Source organism: Diplotaxodon limnothrissa, linkage group LG6 (genome assembly GCF_057381915.1).
Source record: "Diplotaxodon limnothrissa isolate DT_005_m linkage group LG6, D_limnothrissa_male_GT1.1, whole genome shotgun sequence".
Lineage (NCBI taxonomy): Eukaryota > Metazoa > Chordata > Actinopteri > Cichliformes > Cichlidae > Diplotaxodon > Diplotaxodon limnothrissa.
Window position 1 is genome coordinate 4,800,461 of NC_140601.1, and position 21,185 is coordinate 4,821,645.

At 36.1% G+C, this 21,185-nt stretch overlaps 1 protein-coding gene across 1 annotated transcript in view; it reads right to left on the bottom strand.

The window, feature by feature from the left end:
• The window catches only part of gtpbp2b (GTP binding protein 2b), a 42,972-nt gene extending 23,402 nt beyond the window's left edge, over nucleotides 1-19,570 (bottom strand). The window contains exons 1-2 of the mRNA XM_085355517.1: nucleotides 19,382-19,570; nucleotides 17,580-17,606 (exon numbers count right to left, since the gene is read on the bottom strand). Of these exons, the coding sequence (XP_085211643.1) occupies nucleotides 17,580-17,606; nucleotides 19,382-19,570 (216 nt within the window). The remainder of the gene's footprint in view (nucleotides 1-17,579; nucleotides 17,607-19,381) is intronic.
• Nucleotides 19,571-21,185: the final 1,615 nt, after the last annotated feature.

Here is a 21,185-nt window from a genome sequence, read left to right on the forward strand (position 1 = left end):
GCTTGAAAAGCATTCACAGTATTGTTCTTCTAATCTTTATTATTATATTTTCTTATTCCGTACGTTTTTTGAAAGCCTACTCCTTCAAAACCGTTCAACTTAGAAAAACCATTCAAACATCGTTAGATTCCTATTATTTTGGACATGACTGCTTCTATTTTTCTCATTTTTAACATTTATATTTTTAATTTTATTCAACTTTATTCAACAAAAATTTCCCATGTATTTCAATGGGGAGACCCTTCAAATTCTCATTCAACTTAGCCATCATTTTACCCTCAAAACGTCGCCATCGTTGTTCTCTTTCCAACACCGTGTCTTTTAAAGCTCACACTTTTAAATTTTTTAAACTGTGTGGATCAAAGTGGAGGGATCACATTTGAGTCATTCAGTGATTCAAAGAATATGACCTTTTAATATTCATTCAGATGTTTTCTGACTCTAAATGTTCTTTTCTCATTTCTTAGGTTTTTCTAATTTACAATTAAAACATTTTCAGCTTTTTTCCAACTTCTTCTGTGTAACCTTCAGCTTTTAGCAGTTCAGCACTTTTGTTTTCAGGTTAAATTCGGGTTTTTTTTTTTATCTCATTCAATATTTTTAACTCAAAATTCAGTAATTAATTCATTTCAGTGCATACATTCAGATTCAAGCATTCACACTGCAGTTTCTTCAGAAAATGCACTTTCTAGTTATTATTATATTTTATCTATTCCGTACGTTTTTTGTAATCCTACTCCTTCAAAACCGTTCAACTTAGAAAAACCATTCAAACACCGTTAGATTCCTATTCTTTTGGACAACACTGCTTCTATTTTTCATATTTTTAACATTTATATTTTTAATTTTATTCAACTTTATTCAACAAAAATTTATAATGTATTTCAATGGGGAGACCCTTCAAATCCTCATTCAACTTACTCATTTTTAAACTCTTACTACTTCCACATACATTGACATAGAGCCACCATTCAAACTTTAAAACGAAGACAAGACATTCAACTATTCAACTTGTATTTATCTTTTCAATATCTATTATACTTTTTCTTCAGTTCCAGTTTAAGTTTCATGATGTTTTTTCACCCGTTTCAGAGTTTATAATGGGTGTGTATGGGACGGAATGTTGGGGCTAGAGTGAGAGAGCTCAACTGCTAGAGTGAGAGGAGCAAAAAAATTAATCTTAAAATCTTTTTTAAAACTGCTGCTGTGTCCGCAGCGTTTGCTCTACAGCCACCATTTTACCCTCAAAACGTAGCCATCGCTGTCCTCTTTCATCCAATGTGTTTACTATTGTCCTAGGTGTTATGGTTCTTTCATAAATGTCACCAATGCACAGCCTCCTCCCTCCAACTCTTCCATAGACTCTAATGTTAAAATGGCTCAGAAGGTTCTTTTGAAAATCAGAAGAGCATGGTGTCTTTCCACTGTCACCACGTCCATATAATAAACTCCACAGGCATGAAAACTGAGAATTCAGTAGACTAGACATTGCTGTCGCTCACGGTGAAAGAATTTCGTCAATACGACTTGTACTTTTCATATGGGAACGATTTGTTTCGGCCTGACTTTTCTGTTCATTTTAAGCAGCAAAAGTGAGGTGCATGTCTGTGTCGTGTGTATGGAGCCATTGGGTGCAGTCACTATAGCAACCAGGCTCACACCTGCCTGCTTAACGAGCTCTCTCTCTCACTCTGCCAAGATTCATCTTAAACACTTCTCTTTCAACTGCTGCTGTGTCCACAGTGTTACAGCCATCATTTTACCCTCAAAACGTCGCCATCGTTGTTCTCTTTCCAACATCTTGTCTTTCAAAGCTCAGACATTTAAACTTTTTAAACTGTGTGGATCCAAGTGGAGGGATCACATTTTAGTCATTCAGTGATTCAAAGAATATGACCTTTTAATATTCTTTCAGATGTTTTCTGACTCTAAATGTTCTTTTCTCATTTCTTAGGTTTTTCTAATTTACAATTAAAACATTTTCAGCTTTTTTCCAACTTCTTCTTCTGTGTAACCTTCAGCTTTTAGCAGTTCAGCACTTTTGTTTTCAGGTTAAATTCAGGTTGTTTTTTTTTTTTTTATCTCATTCAAAATTTTTAACTCAAAATTCAGCAATTAATTCATTTCAGTCCATACATTCAGATTCAAGCATTCACACTGCAGTTTCTTCAGAAAATGCACTTTCTAGTTATTAGTGTGAATGCTTGAAAAGCATTCACAGTATTGTTCTTCTAATCTTTATTATTAGTGTGAATGCTTGAAAAGCATTCACAGTATTGTTCTTCTAATCTTTATTATTATTATATTTTATTTTTCCGTACGTTTTTTGAAAGCCTACTCCTTCAAAACCGTTCAACTTAGAAAAACCATTCAAACATCGTTAGATTCCTATTCTTTTGGACAACATTGCTTCTATTTTTCTCATTTTTAACATTTATATTTTTAATTTTATTCAACTTTATTCAACAAAAATTTATAATGTATTTCAATGGGGAGACCCTTCAAATCCTCATTCAACTTACTCATTTTTAAACTCTTACTACTTCCACATACATTGACATAGAGCCACCATTCAAACTTTAAAACGAAGACAAGACATTCAACTATTCAACTTGTATTTATCTTTTCAATATCTATTATACTTTTTCTTCAGTTCCAGTTTAAGTTTCATGATGTTTTTTCACCCGTTTCAGAGTTTATAATGGGTGTGTATGGGACGGAATGTTGGGGCTAGAGTGAAACAGCTCAACTGCTAGAGTGAGAGGAGCAAAAAAATTAATCTTAAAATCTTTTTTAAAACTGCTGCTGTGTCCACAGCGTTTGCTCTACAGGTATGATTTTACCCTCAAAACGTAGCCATGGCTGTCCTCTTTCATCCAATGTGTTTACTATTGTACTAGGTGTTATGGTTCTTTCATAAATGTCACCAATGCACAGCCTCCTCCCTCCAACTCTTCCATAGACTCTAATGTTAAAATGGCTCAGAAGGTTCGTTTGAAAATCAGAAGAGCATGGTGTCTTTCCACTGTCACCACGTCCATATAATAAGCTCCACAGGCATGAAAACTGAGAATTAGGTAGACTAGACATTGCTGTCGCTCACGGTGAAAGAATTTTGTCAATACGACTTTTACTTTTCATTTGGGAGCGATTTGTTTCGGCCTGACTTTTCTGTTCATTTTAAGCAGCAAAAGTGAGGTGCATGTCTGTGTATGTGTGTATGGAGCCCTTGGGTGCAGTCACTATAGCAACCAGGCTCACACCTGCCTGCTTAACAGCTCTCTCTCTCACTCTGCCAAGATTCAGCTTAAACACTTCTCTTTCAACTGCTGCTGTGTCCACAGTGTTAAAGCCATCATTTTACCCTCAAAACGTCGCCATCGTTGTTCTTTTTCCAACATCTTGTCTTTCAAAGCTCAGAGATGTAAACTTTTTAAACTGTGTGGATCCAAGTGGAGGGATCACATTTTAGTCATTCAGTGATTCAAAGAATATGACCTTTTAATATTCTTTCAGATGTTTTCTGACTCTAAATGTTCTTTTCTCATTTCTTAGGGTTTTCTAATTTACATTTAAAACATTTTCAGTTTTTTTCCAACTCCTTCTTCTGTGTAACCTTCAGCTTTTAGCAGTTCAGCACCTTTGTTTTCAGGTTAAATTCGTTTTTTTTTTTTTGTTTTTTTTTAATCTCATTCAATATTTTTAACTCAAAATTCAGCAATTAATTCATTTCAGTGCATACATTCAGATTCAAGCATTCACACTGCAGTTTCTTCAGAAAATGCACTTTCTAGTTATATTTTATTTTTCCGTACGTTTTTTGAAAGCCTACTCCTTCAAAACCGTTCAACTTAGAAAAACCATTCAAACATCGTTAGATTCCTATTATTTTGGACAACATTGCTTCTATTTTTCTCATTTTTAACATTTATATTTTTAATTTTATTCAACTTTATTCAACAAAAATTTCCCATGTATTTCAATGGGGAGACCCTTCAAATTCTCATTCAACTTACTCATTTTTAAACTCTTACTACTTCAACATACGTTCACATAGAGCCACCATTCAAACTTTAAAACGAAGACAAGACATTCAACTATTCAACTTGTATTTATCTTTTCAATATCTATTATACTTTTTCTTCAGTTCCAGTTTAAGTTTCATGATGTTTTTTCACCCGTTTCAGAGTTTATAATGGGTGTGTATGGGACGGAATGTTGGGGCTAGAGTGAGGCAGCTCAACTGCTAGAGTGAGAGGAGCAAAAAAATTAATCTTAAAATATTTTTTAAAACTGCTGCTGTGTCCGCAGCGTTTGCTCTACAGGTATGATTTTACCCTCAAAACGTAGCCATGGCTGTCCTCTTTCATCCAATGTGTTTACTATTGTACTAGGTGTTATGGTTCTTTCATAAATGTCACCAATGCACAGCCTCCTCCCTCCAACTCTTCCATAGACTCTAATGTTAAAATGGCTCAGAAGGTTCGTTTGAAAATCAGAAGAGCATGGTGTCTTTCCACTGTCACCACGTCCATATAATAAGCTCCACAGGCATGAAAACTGAGAATTAGGTAGACTAGACATGGCTGTCGCTCACGGTGAAAGAATTTTGTCAGTACGACATGTACTTTTCATTTGGGAACGATTTGTTTCGGCCTGACTTTTCTGTTCATTTTAAGCAGCAAAAGTGAGGTGCATGTCTGTGTCGTGTGTATGGAGCCATTGGGTGCGGTCACTATAGCAACCAGGCTCACACCTGCCTGCTTAACGAGCTCTGCCTGCCACTCTGCCAAGATTCATCTTAAACACTTCTCTTTCAACTGCTGCTGTGTCCACAGTGTTAAAGCCATTATTTTACCCTCAAAACGTCGCCATCGTTGTTCTTTTTCCAACATCTTGTCTTTCAAAGCTCAGAGATGTAAACTTTTTAAACTGTGTGGATCCAAGTGGAGGGATCACATTTTAGTCATTCAGTGATTCAAAGAATATGACCTTTTAATATTCTTTCAGATGTTTTCTGACTCTAAATGTTCTTTTCTCATTTCTTAGGTTTTTCTAATTTACAATTAAAACATTTTCAGCTTTTTTCCAACTTCTTCTTCTGTGTAACCTTCAGCTTTTAGCAGTTCAGCACTTTTGTTTTCAGGTTAAATTCGGGTTTTTTTTTTATCTCATTCAAGATTTTTAACTTAAATTCAGTAATTAATTCATTTCAGTGCATACATTCAGATTCAAGCATTCACACTGCAGTTTCTTCAGAAAATGCACTTTCTAGTTAGTGTGAATGCTTGAAAAGCATTCACAGTATTGTTGTTGTAATCTTTATTATTATTATTATTATATTTTATTCTGTATTCCGTACGTTTTTTGTAATCCTACTCCTTCAAAACCGTTCAACTTAGAAAAACCATTCCAACACCGTTAGATTCCTATTCTTTTGGACAACACTGCTTCCATTTTTCATATTTTTAACATTTATATTTTTAATTTTATTCAACTTTATTCAACAAAAATTTATAATGTATTTCAATGGGGAGACCCTTCAAATCCTCATTCAACTTACTCATTTTTAAACTCTTACTACTTCCACATACATTGACATAGAGCCACCATTCAAACTTTAAAACGAAGACAAGACATTCAACTATTCAACTTGCATTTATCTTTTCAATATCTATTATACTTTTTCTTCAGTTCCAGTTTAAGTTTCATGATGTTTTTTCACCCGTTTCAGAGTTTATAATGGGTGTGTATGGGACGGAATGTTGGGGCTAGAGTGAGGCAGCTCAACTGCTAGAGTGAGAGGAGAAAAAAAAATAATCTTAAAATCTTTTTTAAAACTGCTGCTGTGTCCGCAGCGTTTGCTCTACAGGTATGATTTTACCCTCAAAACGTAGCCATGGCTGTCCTCTTTCATCCAATGTGTTTACTATTGTATTAGGTGTTATGGTTCTTTCATAAATGTCACCAATGCACAGCCTCCTCCCTCCAACTCTTCCATAGACACTAATGTTAAAATGGCTCAGAAGGTTCGTTTGAAAATCAGAAGAGCATGGTGTCTTTACACTGTCACCACGTCCATATAATAAACTCCACAGACATGAAAACTGAGAATTTGGTAGACTAGACATTGCTGTCGCTCACAGTGAAAGAATTTTGTCAATACGACTTTTACTTTTCATTTGGGAACGATTTGTTTCGGCCTGACTTTTCTGTTCATTTTAAGCAGCAAAAGTGAGGTGCATGTCTGTGTCCGTGTGTATGGAGCCATTGGGTGCGGTCACTATAGCAACCAGGCTCACACCTGCCTGCTTAACGAGCTCTCTCTGCCACTCTGCCAAAATTAATCTTAAACACTTCTCTTTCAACTGCTGCTGTGTCCACAGTGTTAAAGCCATCATTTTACCCTCAAAACGTCGCCATCGTTGTTCTTTTCCCAACATCTTGTCTTTCAAAGCTCAGAGATGTCAACTTTTTAAACTGTGTGGGTCCAAGTGGAGGGATCACATTTTAGTCATTCAGTGATTCAAAGAATATGACCTTTTAATATTCTTTCAGATGTTTTCTGACTCTAAATTTTATTTTCTCATTTCTTAGGTTTTTCTAATTTACAATTAAAACATTTTCAGCTTTTTTCCAACTTCTTCTTCTGTGTAACCTTCAGCTTTTAGCAGTTCAGCACTTTTGTTTTCAGGTTAAATTCGGGGTTTTTTTTTATCTCATTCAAAATTTTTAACTTAAATTCAGTAATTATTTCATTTCAATGCATACATTCAGATTCAAGCATTCACACTGCAGTTTCTTCAGAAAATGCACTTTCTAGTTATTAGTGTGAATGCTTGAAAAGCATTCACAGTATTGTTGTAATCTTTATTCTATTTTATTATTATTCTGTATTCCGTACGTTTTTTGTAATCTATCTCCTTCAAAACCGTTCAACTTAGAAAAACCATTCAAACACCGTTAGATTCCTATTCTTTTGGACAACATTGCTTCTATTTTTCTCATTTTTAACATTTATATTTTTAATTTTATTCAACTTTTTTCAACAAAAATTTATAATGTATTTCAATGGGGAGACCCTTCAAATTCTCATTCAACTTCCTCCTCTTTAAACTGTATCTACTTCCACATACATTGACATAGAGCCACCATTCAAACTTTAAAACGAAGACAAGACATTCAACTATTCAACTTGTATTTATCTTTTCAATATCTATTATACTTTTTCTTCAGTTCCAGTTTAAGTTTCATGATGTTTTTTCACCCGTTTCAGAGTTTATAATGGGTGTGTATGGGACGGAATGTTGGGGCTAGAGTGAGGCAGCTCAACTGCTAGAGTGAGAGGAGCAAAAAAAATAATCTTAAAATCTTTTTTAAAACTGCTGCTGTGTCTGCAGCGTTTGCTCTACAGGTATGATTTTACCCTCAAAACGTAGCCATGGCTGTCCTCTTTCATCCAATGTGTTTACTATTGTACTAGGTGTTATGGTTCTTTCATAAATGTCACCAATGCACAGCCTCCTCCCTCCAACTCTTCCATAGACTCTAATGTTAAAATGGCTCAGAAGGTTCGTTTGAAAATCAGAAGAGCATGGTGTCTTTCCACTGTCACCACGTCCATATAATAAACTCCACAGACATGAAAACTGAGAATTTGGTAGACTAGACATTGCTGTCGCTCACAGTGAAAGAATTTTGTCAATACGACTTTTACTTTTCATTTGGGAACGATTTGTTTCGGCCTGACTTTTCTGTTCATTTTAAGCAGCAAAAGTGAGGTGCATGTCTGTGTCCGTGTGTATGGAGCCATTGGGTGCGGTCACTATAGCAACCAGGCTCACACCTGCCTGCTTAACGAGCTCTCTCTGCCACTCTGCCAAAATTAATCTTAAACACTTCTCTTTCAACTGCTGCTGTGTCCACAGTGTTAAAGCCATCATTTTACCCTCAAAACGTCGCCATCGTTGTTCTTTTTCCAACATCTTGTCTTTCAAAGCTCAGAGATGTAAACTTTTTAAACTGTGTGGGTCCAAGTGGAGGGATCACATTTTAGTCATTCAGTGATTCAAAGAATATGACCTTTTAATATTCTTTCAGATGTTTTCTGACTCTAAATGTTCTTTTCTCATTTCTTAGGTTTTTCTAATTTACAATTAAAACATTTTCAGCTTTTTTCCAACTTCTTCTTCTGTGTAACCTTCAGCTTTTAGCAGTTCAGCACTTTTGTTTTCAGGTTAAATTCGGGTTGTTTTTTTTTTATCTCATTCAAAATTTTTAACTTAAATTCAGTAATTATTTCATTTCAATGCATACATTCAGATTCAAGCATTCACACTGCAGTTTCTTCAGAAAATGCACTTTCTAGTTATTATTAGTGTGAATGCTTGAAAAGCATTCACAGTATTGTTCTTCAAATCTTTATTATTATTCCATATTCCGTACGTTTTTTGGCATCTAACTCCTTCAAAACCGTTCAACTTAGAAAAACCATTCAAACATCGTTAGATTCCTATTATTTTGGACATGACTGCTTCTATTTTTCTCATTTTTAACATTTATATTTTTAATTTTATTCAACTTTATTCAACAAAAATTTCCCATGTATTTCAATGGGGAGACCCTTCAAATTCTCATTCAACTTACTCATTTTTAAACTCTTACTACTTCCACATACATTGACATAGAGCCACCATTCAAACTTTAAAACGAAGACAAGACATTCAACTATTCAACTTGTATTTATCTTTTCAATATCTATTATACTTTTTCTTCAGTTCCAGTTTAAGTTTCATGATGTTTTTTCACCCGTTTCAGAGTTTATAATGGGTGTGTATGGGACGGAATGTTGGGGCTAGAGTGAGGCAGCTCAACTGCTAGAGTGAGAGGAGCAAAAAAATTAATCTTAAAATCTTTTTTAAAACTGCTGCTGTGTCCGCAGCGTTTGCTCTACAGGTATGATTTTACCCTCAAAACGTAGCCATCACTGTCCTCTTTCATCCAATGTGTTTACTATTGTACTAGGTGTTATGGTTCTTTCATAAATGTCACCAATGCACAGCCTCCTCCCTCCAACTCTTCCATAGACTCTAATGTTAAAATGGCTCAGAAGGTTCGTTTGAAAATCAGAAGAGCATGGTGTCTTTCCACTGTCACCACGTCCATATAATAAACTCCACAGACATGAAAACTGAGAATTTGGTAGACTAGACATTGCTGTCGCTCACAGTGAAAGAATTTTGTCAATACGACCTATACTTTTCATTTGGGAGCGATTTGTTTCGGCCTGACTTTTCTGTTCATTTTAAGCAGCAAAAGTGAGGCGCATGTCTGTGTACGTGTGTATGGAGCCGTTGGGTGCAGTCACTATAGCAACCAGGCTCACACCTGCCTGCTTAACGAGCTCTCTCTGCCACTCTGCCAAGATTCATCTTAAACACTTCTCTTTCAACTGCTGCTGTGTCCACAGTGTTAAAGCCATCATTTTACCCTCAAATTGTCGCCATTATTGTTCTCTTTCCAACATCTTGTCTTTCAAAGCTCAGAGATGTAAACTTTTTAAACTGTGTGGGTCCAAGTGGAGGGATCACATTTGAGTCATTCAGTGATTCAAAGAATATGACCTTTTAATATTCTTTCAGATGTTTTCTGACTCTAAATGTTCTTTTCTCATTTCTTAGGTTTTTCTAATTTACAATTAAAACATTTTCAGCTTTTTTCCAACTTCTTCTTCTGTGTAACCTTCAGCTTTTAGCAGTTCAGCACTTTTGTTTTCAGGTTAAATTCGGACTTTTTTTTTTTATCTCATTCAATATTTTTAACTCAAAATTCAGCAATTAATTCATTTCAGTGCATACATTCAGATTCAAGCATTCACACTGCAGTTTCTTCAGAAAATGCACTTTCTAGTTATATTTTATTTTTCCGTACGTTTTTTGAAAGCCTACTCCTTCAAAACCGTTCAACTTAGAAAAACCATTCAAACATCGTTAGATTCCTATTATTTTGGACAACATTGCTTCTATTTTTCTCATTTTTAACATTTATATTTTTAATTTTATTCAACTTTATTCAACAAAAATTTCCCATGTATTTCAATGGGGAGACCCTTCAAATTCTCATTCAACTTACTCATTTTTAAACTCTTACTACTTCCACATACATTGACATAGAGCCACCATTCAAACTTTAAAACGAAGACAAGACATCTGACTATTCAACTTGTATTTATCTTTTCAATATCTATTATACTTTTTCTTCAGTTCCAGTTTAAGTTTCATGATGTTTTTTCACCCGTTTCAGAGTTTATAATGGGTGTGTATGGGACGGAATGTTGGGGCTAGAGTGAGGCAGCTCAACTGCTAGAGTGAGAGGAGCAAAAAAATTAATCTTAAAATCTTTTTTAAAACTGCTGCTGTGTCCGCAGCGTTTGCTCTACAGGTATGATTTTACCCTCAAAACGTAGCCATCGCTGTCCTCTTTCATCCAATGTGTTTACTATTGTCCTAGGTGTTATGGTTCTTTCGTAAATGTCACCAATGCACAGCCTCCTCCCTCCAACTCTTCCATAGACTCTAATGTTAAAATGGCTCAGAAGGTTCGTTTGAAAATCAGAAGAGCATGGTGTCTTTCCACTGTCACCACGTCCATATAATAAACTCCACAGGCATGAAAACTGAGAATTCAGTAGACTAGACATTGCTGTCACTCACGGTGAAAGAATTTTGTCAATACGACTTTTACTTTTCATTTGGGAACGATTTGTTTCGGCCTGACTTTTCTGTTCATTTTAAGCAGCAAAAGTGAGGCGCATGTCTGTGTACGTGTGTATGGAGCCATTGGGTGCGGTCACTATAGCAACCAGGCTCACACCTGCCTGCTTAACGAGCTCTGCCTGCCACTGTACCAAGATTCATCTTAAACACTTCTCTTTCAACTGCTGCTGTGTCCACAGTGTTACAGCCATCATTTTACCCTCAAATTGTCGCCATTATTGTTCTCTTTCCAACACCGTATCTTTCAAAGCTCAGGCATTTAAACTTTTTAAACTGTGTGGATCAAAGTGGAGGGATCACATTTGAGTCATTCAGTGATTCAAAGAATATGACCTTTTAATATTCATTCAGATGTTTTCTGACTCTAAATGTTCTTTTCTCATTTCTTAGGGTTTTCTAATTTACATTTAAAACATTTTCAGTTTTTTTCCAACTCCTTCTTCTGTGTAACCTTCAGCTTTTAGCAGTTCAGCACCTTTGTTTTCAGGTTAAATTCGAGGTTTTTTTGTTTTTTTTTTAATCTCATTCAATATTTTTAACTCAAAATTCAGCAATTAATTCATTTCAGTCCATACATTCAGATTCAAGCATTCACACTGCAGTTTCTTCAGAAAATGCACTTTCTAGTTATTAGTGTGAATGCTTGAAAAGCATTCACAGTATTGTTCTTCTAATCTTTATTAGTGTGAATGCTTGAAAAGCATTCACAGTATTGTTATTCTAATCTTTATTATTATTATATTTTATTCTGTATTCCGTACGTTTTTTGTAATCCTACTCCTTCAAAACCGTTCAACTTAGAAAAACCATTCAAACACCGTTAGATTCCTATTCTTTTGGACAACACTGCTTCTATTTTTCTCATTTTTAACATTTATATTTTTAATTTTATTCAACTTTATTCAACAAAAATTTATAATGTATTTCAATGGGGAGACCCTTCAAATCCTCATTCAACTTACTCATTTTTAAACTCTTACTACTTCCACATACATTGACATAGAGCCACCATTCAAACTTTAAAACGAAGACAAGACATTCAACTATTCAACTTGTATTTATCTTTTCAATATCTATTATACTTTTTCTTCAGTTCCAGTTTAAGTTTCATGATGTTTTTTCACCCGTTTCAGAGTTTATAATGGGTGTGTATGGGACGGAATGTTGGAGCTAGAGTGAGGCAGCTCAACTGCTAGAGTGAGAGGAGCAAAAAAATTAATCTTAAAATCTTTTTTAAAACTGCTGCTGTGTCCGCAGCGTTTGCTCTACAGGTATGATTTTACCCTCAAAACGTAGCCATCGCTGTCCTCTTTCATCCAATGTGTTTACTATTGTCCTAGGTGTTATGGTTCTTTCGTAAATGTCACCAATGCACAGCCTCCTCCCTCCAACTCTTCCATAGACTCTAATGTTAAAATGGCTCAGAAGGTTCGTTTGAAAATCAGAAGAGCATGGTGTCTTTCCACTGTCACCACGTCCATATAATAAACTCCACAGGCACGAAAACTGAGAATTAGGTAGACTAGACATTGCTGTCACTCACGGTGAAAGAATTTTGTCAATACGACTTTTACTTTTCATTTGGGAACGATTTGTTTCGGCCTGACTTTTCTGTTCATTTTAAGCAGCAAAAGTGAGGCGCATGTCTGTGTACGTGTGTATGGAGCCATTGGGTGCGGTCACTATAGCAACCAGGCTCACACCTGCCTGCTTAACGAGCTCTGCCTGCCACTGTACCAAGATTCATCTTAAGCACTTCTCTTTCAACTGCTGCTGTGTCCACAGTGTTACAGCCATCATTTTACCCTCAAATTGTCGCCATTATTGTTCTCTTTCCAACACCGTATCTTTCAAAGCTCAGGCATTTAAACTTTTTAAACTGTGTGGATCAAAGTGGAGGGATCACATTTGAGTCATTCAGTGATTCAAAGAATATGACCTTTTAATATTCATTCAGATGTTTTCTGACTCTAAATGTTCTTTTCTCATTTCTTAGGTTTTTCTAATTTACAATTAAAACATTTTCAGCTTTTTTCCAACTTCTTCTTCTGTGTAACCTTCAGCTTTTAGCAGTTCAGCACTGTTGTTTTCAGGTTAAATTCGTTTTTTTGTTTTTTTTTAATCTCATTCAATATTTTTAACTCAAAATTCAGCAATTAATTCATTTCAGTGCATACATTCAGATTCAAGCATTCACACTGCAGTTTCTTCAGAAAATGCACTTTCTAGTTAGTGTGAATGCTTGAAAAGCATTCACAGTATTGTTCTTCTAATCTTTATTATTATTATATTTTATTTTTCCGTACGTTTTTTGAAAGCCTACTCCTTCAAAACCGTTCAACTTAGAAAAACCATTCAAACATCGTTAGATTCCTATTCTTTTGGACAACATTGCTTCTATTTTTCTCATTTTTAACATTTATATTTTTAATTTTATTCAACTTTATTCAACAAAAATTTATAATGTATTTCAATGGGGAGACCCTTCAAATCCTCATTCAACTTACTCATTTTTAAACTCTTACTACTTCCACATACATTGACATAGAGCCACCATTCAAACTTTAAAACGAAGACAAGACATTCAACTATTCAACTTGTATTTATCTTTTCAATATCTATTATACTTTTTCTTCAGTTCCAGTTTAAGTTTCATGATGTTTTTTCACCCGTTTCAGAGTTTATAATGGGTGTGTATGGGACGGAATGTTGGGGCTAGAGTGAGACAGCTCAACTGCTAGAGTGAGAGGAGCAAAAAAATTAATCTTAAAATCTTTTTTAAAACTGCTGCTGTGTCCACAGCGTTTGCTCTACAGGTATGATTTTACCCTCAAAACGTAGCCATGGCTGTCCTCTTTCATCCAATGTGTTTACTATTGTACTAGGTGTTATGGTTCTTTCATAAATGTCACCAATGCACAGCCTCCTCCCTCCAACTCTTCCATAGACTCTAATGTTAAAATGGCTCAGAAGGTTCGTTTGAAAATCAGAAGAGCATGGTGTCTTTCCACTGTCACCACGTCCATATAATAAGCTCCACAGGCATGAAAACTGAGAATTAGGTAGACTAGACATTGCTGTCGCTCACGGTGAAAGAATTTTGTCAATACGACTTTTACTTTTCATTTGGGAGTGATTTGTTTTGGCCTGACTTTTCTGTTCATTTTAAGCAGCAAAAGTGAGGTGCATGTCTGTGTACGTGTGTATGGAGCCCTTGGGTGCAGTCACTATAGCAACCAGGCTCACACCTGCCTGCTTAACGAGCTCTCTCTCTCACTCTGCCAAGATTCATCTTAAACACTTCTCTTTCAACTGCTGCTGTCTCCACAGTGTTAAAGCCATCATTTTACCCTCAAAACGTCGCCATCGTTGTTCTCTTTCCAACATCTTGTCTTTCAAAGCTCAGAGATGTAAACTTTTTAAACTGTGTGGGTCCAAGTGGAGGGATCACATTTTAGTCATTCAGTGATTCAAAGAATATGACCTTTTAATATTCTTTCAGATGTTTTCTGACTCTAAATGTTCTTTTCTCATTTCTTAGGTTTTTCTAATTTACAATTAAAACATTTTCAGCTTTTTTCCAACTTCTTCTTCTGTGTAACCTTCAGCTTTTAGCAGTTCAGCACTGTTGTTTTCAGGTTAAATTCAGGTTGTTTTTTTTGTTTTTTTATCTCATTCAAAATTTTTAACTCAAAATTCAGCAATTAATTCATTTCAGTGCATACATTCAGATTCAAGCATTCACACTGCAGTTTCTTCAGAAAATGCACTTTCTAGTTCTATTTTATTCTTCCGTACGTTTTTTGAAAGCCTACTCCTTCAAAACCGTTCAACTTAGAAAAACCATTCAAACATCGTTAGATTCCTATTATTTTGGACATGACTGCTTCTATTTTTCTCATTTTTAACATTTATATTTTTAATTTTATTCAACTTTATTCAACAAAAATTTCCCATGTATTTCAATGGGGAGACCCTTCAAATTCTCATTCAACTTACTCATTTTTAAACTGTTACTACTTCCACATACATTGACATAGAGCCACCATTCAAACTTTAAAACGAAGACAAGACATTCAACTATTCAACTTGTATTTATCTTTTCAATATCTATTATACTTTTTCTTCAGTTCCAGTTTAAGTTTCATGATGTTTTTTCACCCGTTTCAAAATTTATAATGGGTGTGTATGGGACGGAATGTTGGGGCTAGAGTGAGACAGCTCAACTGCTAGAGTGAGAGGAGCAAAAAAATTAATCTTAAAATCTTTTTTAAAACTGCTGCTGTGTCCGCAGCGTTTGCTCTACAGGTATGATTTTACCCTCAAAACGTAGCCATCGCTGTCCTCTTTCATCCAATGTGTTTACTATTGTAATAGGTGTTATGGTTCTTTCATAAATGTCACCAATGCACAGCCTCCTCCCTCCAACTCTTCCATAGACTCTAATGTTAAATTGGCTCAGAAGGTTGGTTTGAAAATCAGAAGAGCATGGTGTCTTTACACTGTCACCACGACCATATAATAAACTCCACAGGCATGAAAACTGAGAATTAGGTAGACTAGACATTGCTGTCGCTCACAGTGAAAGAATTTTGTCAATACGACTTTTACTTTTCATTTGGGAGCGATTTGTTTCGGCCTGACTTTTCTGTTCATTTTAAGCAGCAAAAGTGAGGTGCATGTCTGTGTGCGTGTGTATGGAGCCATTGGGTGCGGTCACTATAGCAACCAGGCTCACACCTGCCTGCTTAACGAGCTCTCTCTGCCACTCTGCCAAAATTCATCTTAAACACTTCTCTTTCAACTGCTGCTGTGTCCACAGTGTTAAAGCCATCATTTTACCCTCAAAACGTCGCCATCGTTGTTCTCTTTCCAACATTTTGTCTTTCAAAGCTCAGAGATGTAAACTTTTTAAACTGTGTGGGTCCAAGTGGAGGGATCACATTTTAGTCATTCAGTGATTCAAAGAATATGATCTTTTAAAGATGTTTTCTGACTCTAAATGTTCTTTTCTCATTTCTTAGGTTTTTCTAATTTACAATTAAAACATTTTCAGCTTTTTTCCAACTTCTTCTTCTGTGTAACCTTCAGCTTTTAGCAGTTCAGCACTTTTGTTTTCAGGTTAAATTCGGGTTTGTTTTTTTTTTTATCTCATTCAAGATTTTTAACTTAAATTCAGTAATTAATTCATTTCAGTGCATACATTCAGATTCAAGCATTCACACTGCAGTTTCTTCAGAAAATGCACTTTCTAGTTATTCTATTTTATTATTATCTATTCCGTACGTTTTTTGAAAGCCTACTCCTTCAAAACCGTTCAACTTAGAAAAACCATTCAAACACCGTTAGATTCCTATTCTTTTGGACAACATTGCTTCTATTTTTCTCATTTTTAACATTTATATTTTTAATTTTATTCAACTTTTTTCAACAAAAATTTATAATGTATTTCAATGGGGAGACCCTTCAAATTCTCATTCAACTTATTCATTTTTAAACTCTTACTACTTCCACATACATTGACATAGAGCCACCATTCAAACTTTAAAACGAAGACAAGACATTCAACTATTCAACTTGTATTTATCTTTTCAATATCTATTATACTTTTTCTTCAGTTCCAGTTTAAGTTTCATGATGTTTTTTCACCCGTTTCAGAGTTTATAATGGGTGTGTATGGGACGGAATGTTGGGGCTAGAGTGAGACAGCTCAACTGCTAGAGTGAGAGGAGCAAAAAAAATAATCTTAAAATCTTTTTTAAAACTGCTGCTGTGTCCGCAGCGTTTGCTCTACAGGTATGATTTTACCCTCAAAACGTAGCCATCGCTGTCCTCTTTCATCCAATGTGTTTACTATTGTCCTAGGTGTTATGGTTCTTTCGTAAATGTCACCAATGCACAGCCTCCTCCCTCCAACTCTTCCATAGACTCTAATGTTAAAATGGCTCAGAAGGTTCGTTTGAAAATCAGAAGAGCATGGTGTCTTTCCACTGTCACCACGTCCATATAATAAACTCCACAGGCATGAAAACTGAGAATTCAGTAGACTAGACATTGCTGTCACTCACGGTGAAAGAATTTTGTCAATACGACTTTTACTTTTCATTTGGGAACGATTTGTTTCGGCCTGACTTTTCTGTTCATTTTAAGCAGCAAAAGTGAGGCGCATGTCTGTGTACGTGTGTATGGAGCCATTGGGTGCGGTCACTATAGCAACCAGGCTCACACCTGCCTGCTTAACGAGCTCTGCCTGCCACTGTACCAAGATTCATCTTAAGCACTTCTCTTTCAACTGCTGCTGTGTCCACAGTGTTACAGCCATCATTTTACCCTCAAATTGTCGCCATTATTGTTCTCTTTCCAACACCGTATCTTTCAAAGCTCAGGCATTTAAACTTTTTAAACTGTGTGGATCAAAGTGGAGGGATCACATTTGAGTCATTCAGTGATTCAAAGAATATGACCTTTTAATATTCTTTCAGATGTTTTCTGACTCTAAATGTTCTTTTCTCATTTCTTAGGGTTTTCTAATTTACATTTAAAACATTTTCAGTTTTTTTCCAACTCTTTCTTCTGTGTGACCTTCAGCTTTTAGCAGTTCAGCACCTTTGTTTTCAGGTTAAATTCGGTTTTTTTTTTGGTTTTTTTTAATCTCATTCAATATTTTTAACTCAAAATTCAGCAATTAATTCATTTCAGTGCATACATTCAGATTCAAGCATTCACACTGCAGTTTCTTCAGAAAATGCACTTTCTAGTTCTATTCTATTCTATAATTTGGATAAGAAACAGAAGGTTAGTTACCTTATATTCAATGTTCCCTTCTTCAGCCTGGAAATGTAGAGAAATGTAGGGATAAGGTTAGTTAACACATTAATGATATGAACAAAACTGTTCTAACTATAACATAGATCATGTAGTCAAAGGTATGTTGCCACCCTGGCAACAGTTTTTCAATTTTCAAATCCAGAAGAAAGTGTTCAACTCCCCAGAATGTTGGTAACAGAGACACTCAGCCGTCATTCATCACTGCCAGGATGAACTAAAACACTAGAAGTCGCCACCCAGAGAGGTCACTGTGGGTGTGTTTCTCAACAGCAGGTATATAGCATATAGCAGCAGAATTGTGTCTCAACTACTTGTTTACCTACAACATGCTGTTGTCAGTTTCATAGTATAGGTCTTAGCATATGTATTGACTTAATGTGTTTTCATGTTTGAAAGGTTTTCTTTGTATTTGTTTGTCATCTTATACAGTCAGAAAAACACATACATATATCTCTGAATCTGCAATTTGTCATATTTATATGCTGTATTCTACTTATTGGAGGGCAGATTACTCTTTATATACTCCTTACATCTTGGATCTTTCTCTGTATTAGACATACAGACAAAAACTAAGAAACAAAATGATTTAACTACATCGATCTGCTTTTTTCAAGATTTAGTGGACAACCTCAAATTCTGCTTTTTCAACTTTTCAGGGCCTGACATTTTTTGGGCCATTTTCTTAGTTTCTCTTCGCACACTTTTCATTAATCTAGTAATGTATGTATTCTGGATGTATTCATATATGTGTGTGTGTATTCTCATTAAAATCTTGCTAATGTATTTATTTAAGTGAAGCATCAACTCTAAACAAACACTATTACTACAGTCAGGTTTCCAGATGTGCTGTTACATATCACTGTGTTAAGAAAACATACTTTTAGCTAAACATACTTATGTGGCCCCTCCTACTGCATGCCCTTTTCTGCCAACCGGATTTAATAATAATAATGGATTGCATTTATATAGCGCTTTTCGAGACCCCCAAAGCGCTTTACAACTCCACTAATCATTCACACACTGGTGGAGGCAAGCTACAGTGGAGCCACAGCTGCCCTGGGGCAGATTGACAGAAGGGAGGCTGCCATATTGCGCCATCGGCCCCTCACCAGTGGTGAAGTGTCTTGCCCAAGGACACAACAACCAAGACTGTCCAAGCCGGGGCTTGAACCAACAACCTTCCAATTACAAGACGAACTGCCAACTCTTGAGCCACTGATTTAGTGAAATCCTCCTGCAATTTCAGTTTCCTGCGATAAATTACATTGTGATTAATCACAATCTAATGGATTGCTCAGGCCACTTCCTTTATTAAGTGGATTAGTATCTCAATTACTAGTCAATTGCCTTTGCACTGCGTACTTCATTTTAATATGTTTTCTCAACGGTTTGCTATTCCATATATCTCCCACCATTCTTAACTTTGCTCCAGTCGAGCTAAAACGTATTTGACTATTATAAAAATGTAGAAAAAAACACAGATTATTTTGCTGAATTAGTATTGCTGAATTCTTCACTTCACTTTATGAGAATGCGTCAAAATCTCTGGCCTCTGCGTGTGGAATGAGTTTCCTTCAAACCAGACAGCGGTAAAATATTGTTGTGTAAAATCAAGGTCATATAAGAGTATTTTCCGCCATGTTATAGGTAGCTGTATGGTGTAAACAAAGTGTAGCCGCAAATAACCTGCGCTCGACTATGGTTTGCTACAGTATCACTAGCTAGCTTAGCGGGCTGGAGGTCCCATAATCATGCCCAGGCTATAGAAGGGTAGCTACCTCCGGTGGTAAATACGGCGGTGGCGTTTTGTTCCTGTTGTTCTTTTTGTTCCTCCTTCTCTTTCCTCTTTTGCCTCTTCTCGTTCGCGACTTCTTCGACGTTATCCTATCATTATTACCCGAACCTGATCCCTGTCTGTCTCTGTTGTGTCCGACTGACACTGCACCACCTTCGGACAAATCCACCATCGCTAATCTTGGAGTGTTAGCTCCTAGCTTAGCTTGAAAGCGTAGTTTTCCGTGTAAGAGCAACTCACGGCAGTCAAGTAAAATGTAACACTGCTCGGCGTTGTAACATCACAGCGTATAAAACACACGGCCTGTGTGTGTGAAAACCTACAGTGAAGGATGCTCTCTCCTCAGCATCCCCACAACAGTTGGCAAATCTACTCACGTTTCCGGCTGCAACTTTCAAAATATTTCAGTGGGCGTAACCAGAAACGAACCTAAACTTCAAAATAAATTCATTGTTTGTTTAATGTTATAGTGTAACTTGTGTACTTTTTTTTTAATTTATTGTATATTTTGAAAGCTTATCAGATAGTTGCTGGGGTAAAACAGTCCATAGCACTGGACAGAATTTTTTCCTTAAGTCCGTTACTCTAATAAAGGTAAAAGAGATGATATATGAGCAGAATTCCAAAAGAGAAGCATGAAGGAAAATAAATATCATGGTCCTGGGTCGGTGACCCAGTGTTTTTGGTTGTTGTACTTTTTCTTTTGATATTGTTATGTATTATGCTGTTGTGTTTTGGTTTCCCAGGGTTTCGTTTGTGCTCTCTCTGTTTGGTGTCATCCCTGCCTGTACCGCGGTAAAGTGAGCCGTCATTTGTGAGCCGCGGTCAAGCCAGCCGCCTCCTATCCGCCGCATAAATTTCCTTGCGCTTTTACACCACTCTTTACGGTAGCGCCTTTTCGCTTTATGTGCCGATTGAAAGCCTATACCCGCGCACACGTGCACGCGCGCGAACAGTCGCGGGCGCATGCGCGCGCACAAATTACAATGTAACGTCCCGATACAGTCAATACAATTATGGAAATGTCAGAAATTCATTAAAAATCATCCTGAGTAGTTGATGTACAACTTTCAACACATCCCCCCTCTGGGACACCTACTGTACCTGTGTGCCAAGTTTCATCCAGATTTACTGTAGAATTCCTCAGAAATTAAAGGAAACTTATATTCAATTCAATACAGTCAATACAATAGAATTATGTCAATTTTCAGAAATTCATTAAAAATCATCCTGAGTAGTTGATGTACAACTTTCAACACATCCCCCCTCTGGGACACCTACTGTACCTGTGTGCCAAGTTTCAGCCAGATTTACTGTAGAATTCCTCAGAAATTGCAGGGTACTTGTATCCAATGCAGTCGGCCAATACAGTAGAATTATGTCAATTTTCAAAAATTCATTAAAAATCATCCTGGGTAGTTGATGTCCAACTTTCAACACATCCCCCCTCTGGGACACCTACTGTACCTGTGTGCCAAGTTTCAGCCAGATTTACTGTAGAATTCCTCAGAAATTAATGGAAACATTTATTCAATCTAATACAGCCAATACACTACAATTGTGTCAATTTTCAAAAATTCATTAAAAATCATCCTGAGTAGTTGATGTCCAACTTTCAACACATCCCCCCTCTGGGACACCTACTGTACCTGTGTGCCAAGTTTCATCCAGATTTACTGTAGAATTCCTCAGAAATTAAAGGGTACTTGTATCCAATGCAGTCAGCCAATACAATTTAATTATGTCAATTTTCAAAAATTCATGAAAAATCATCCTGAGTAGTTGAT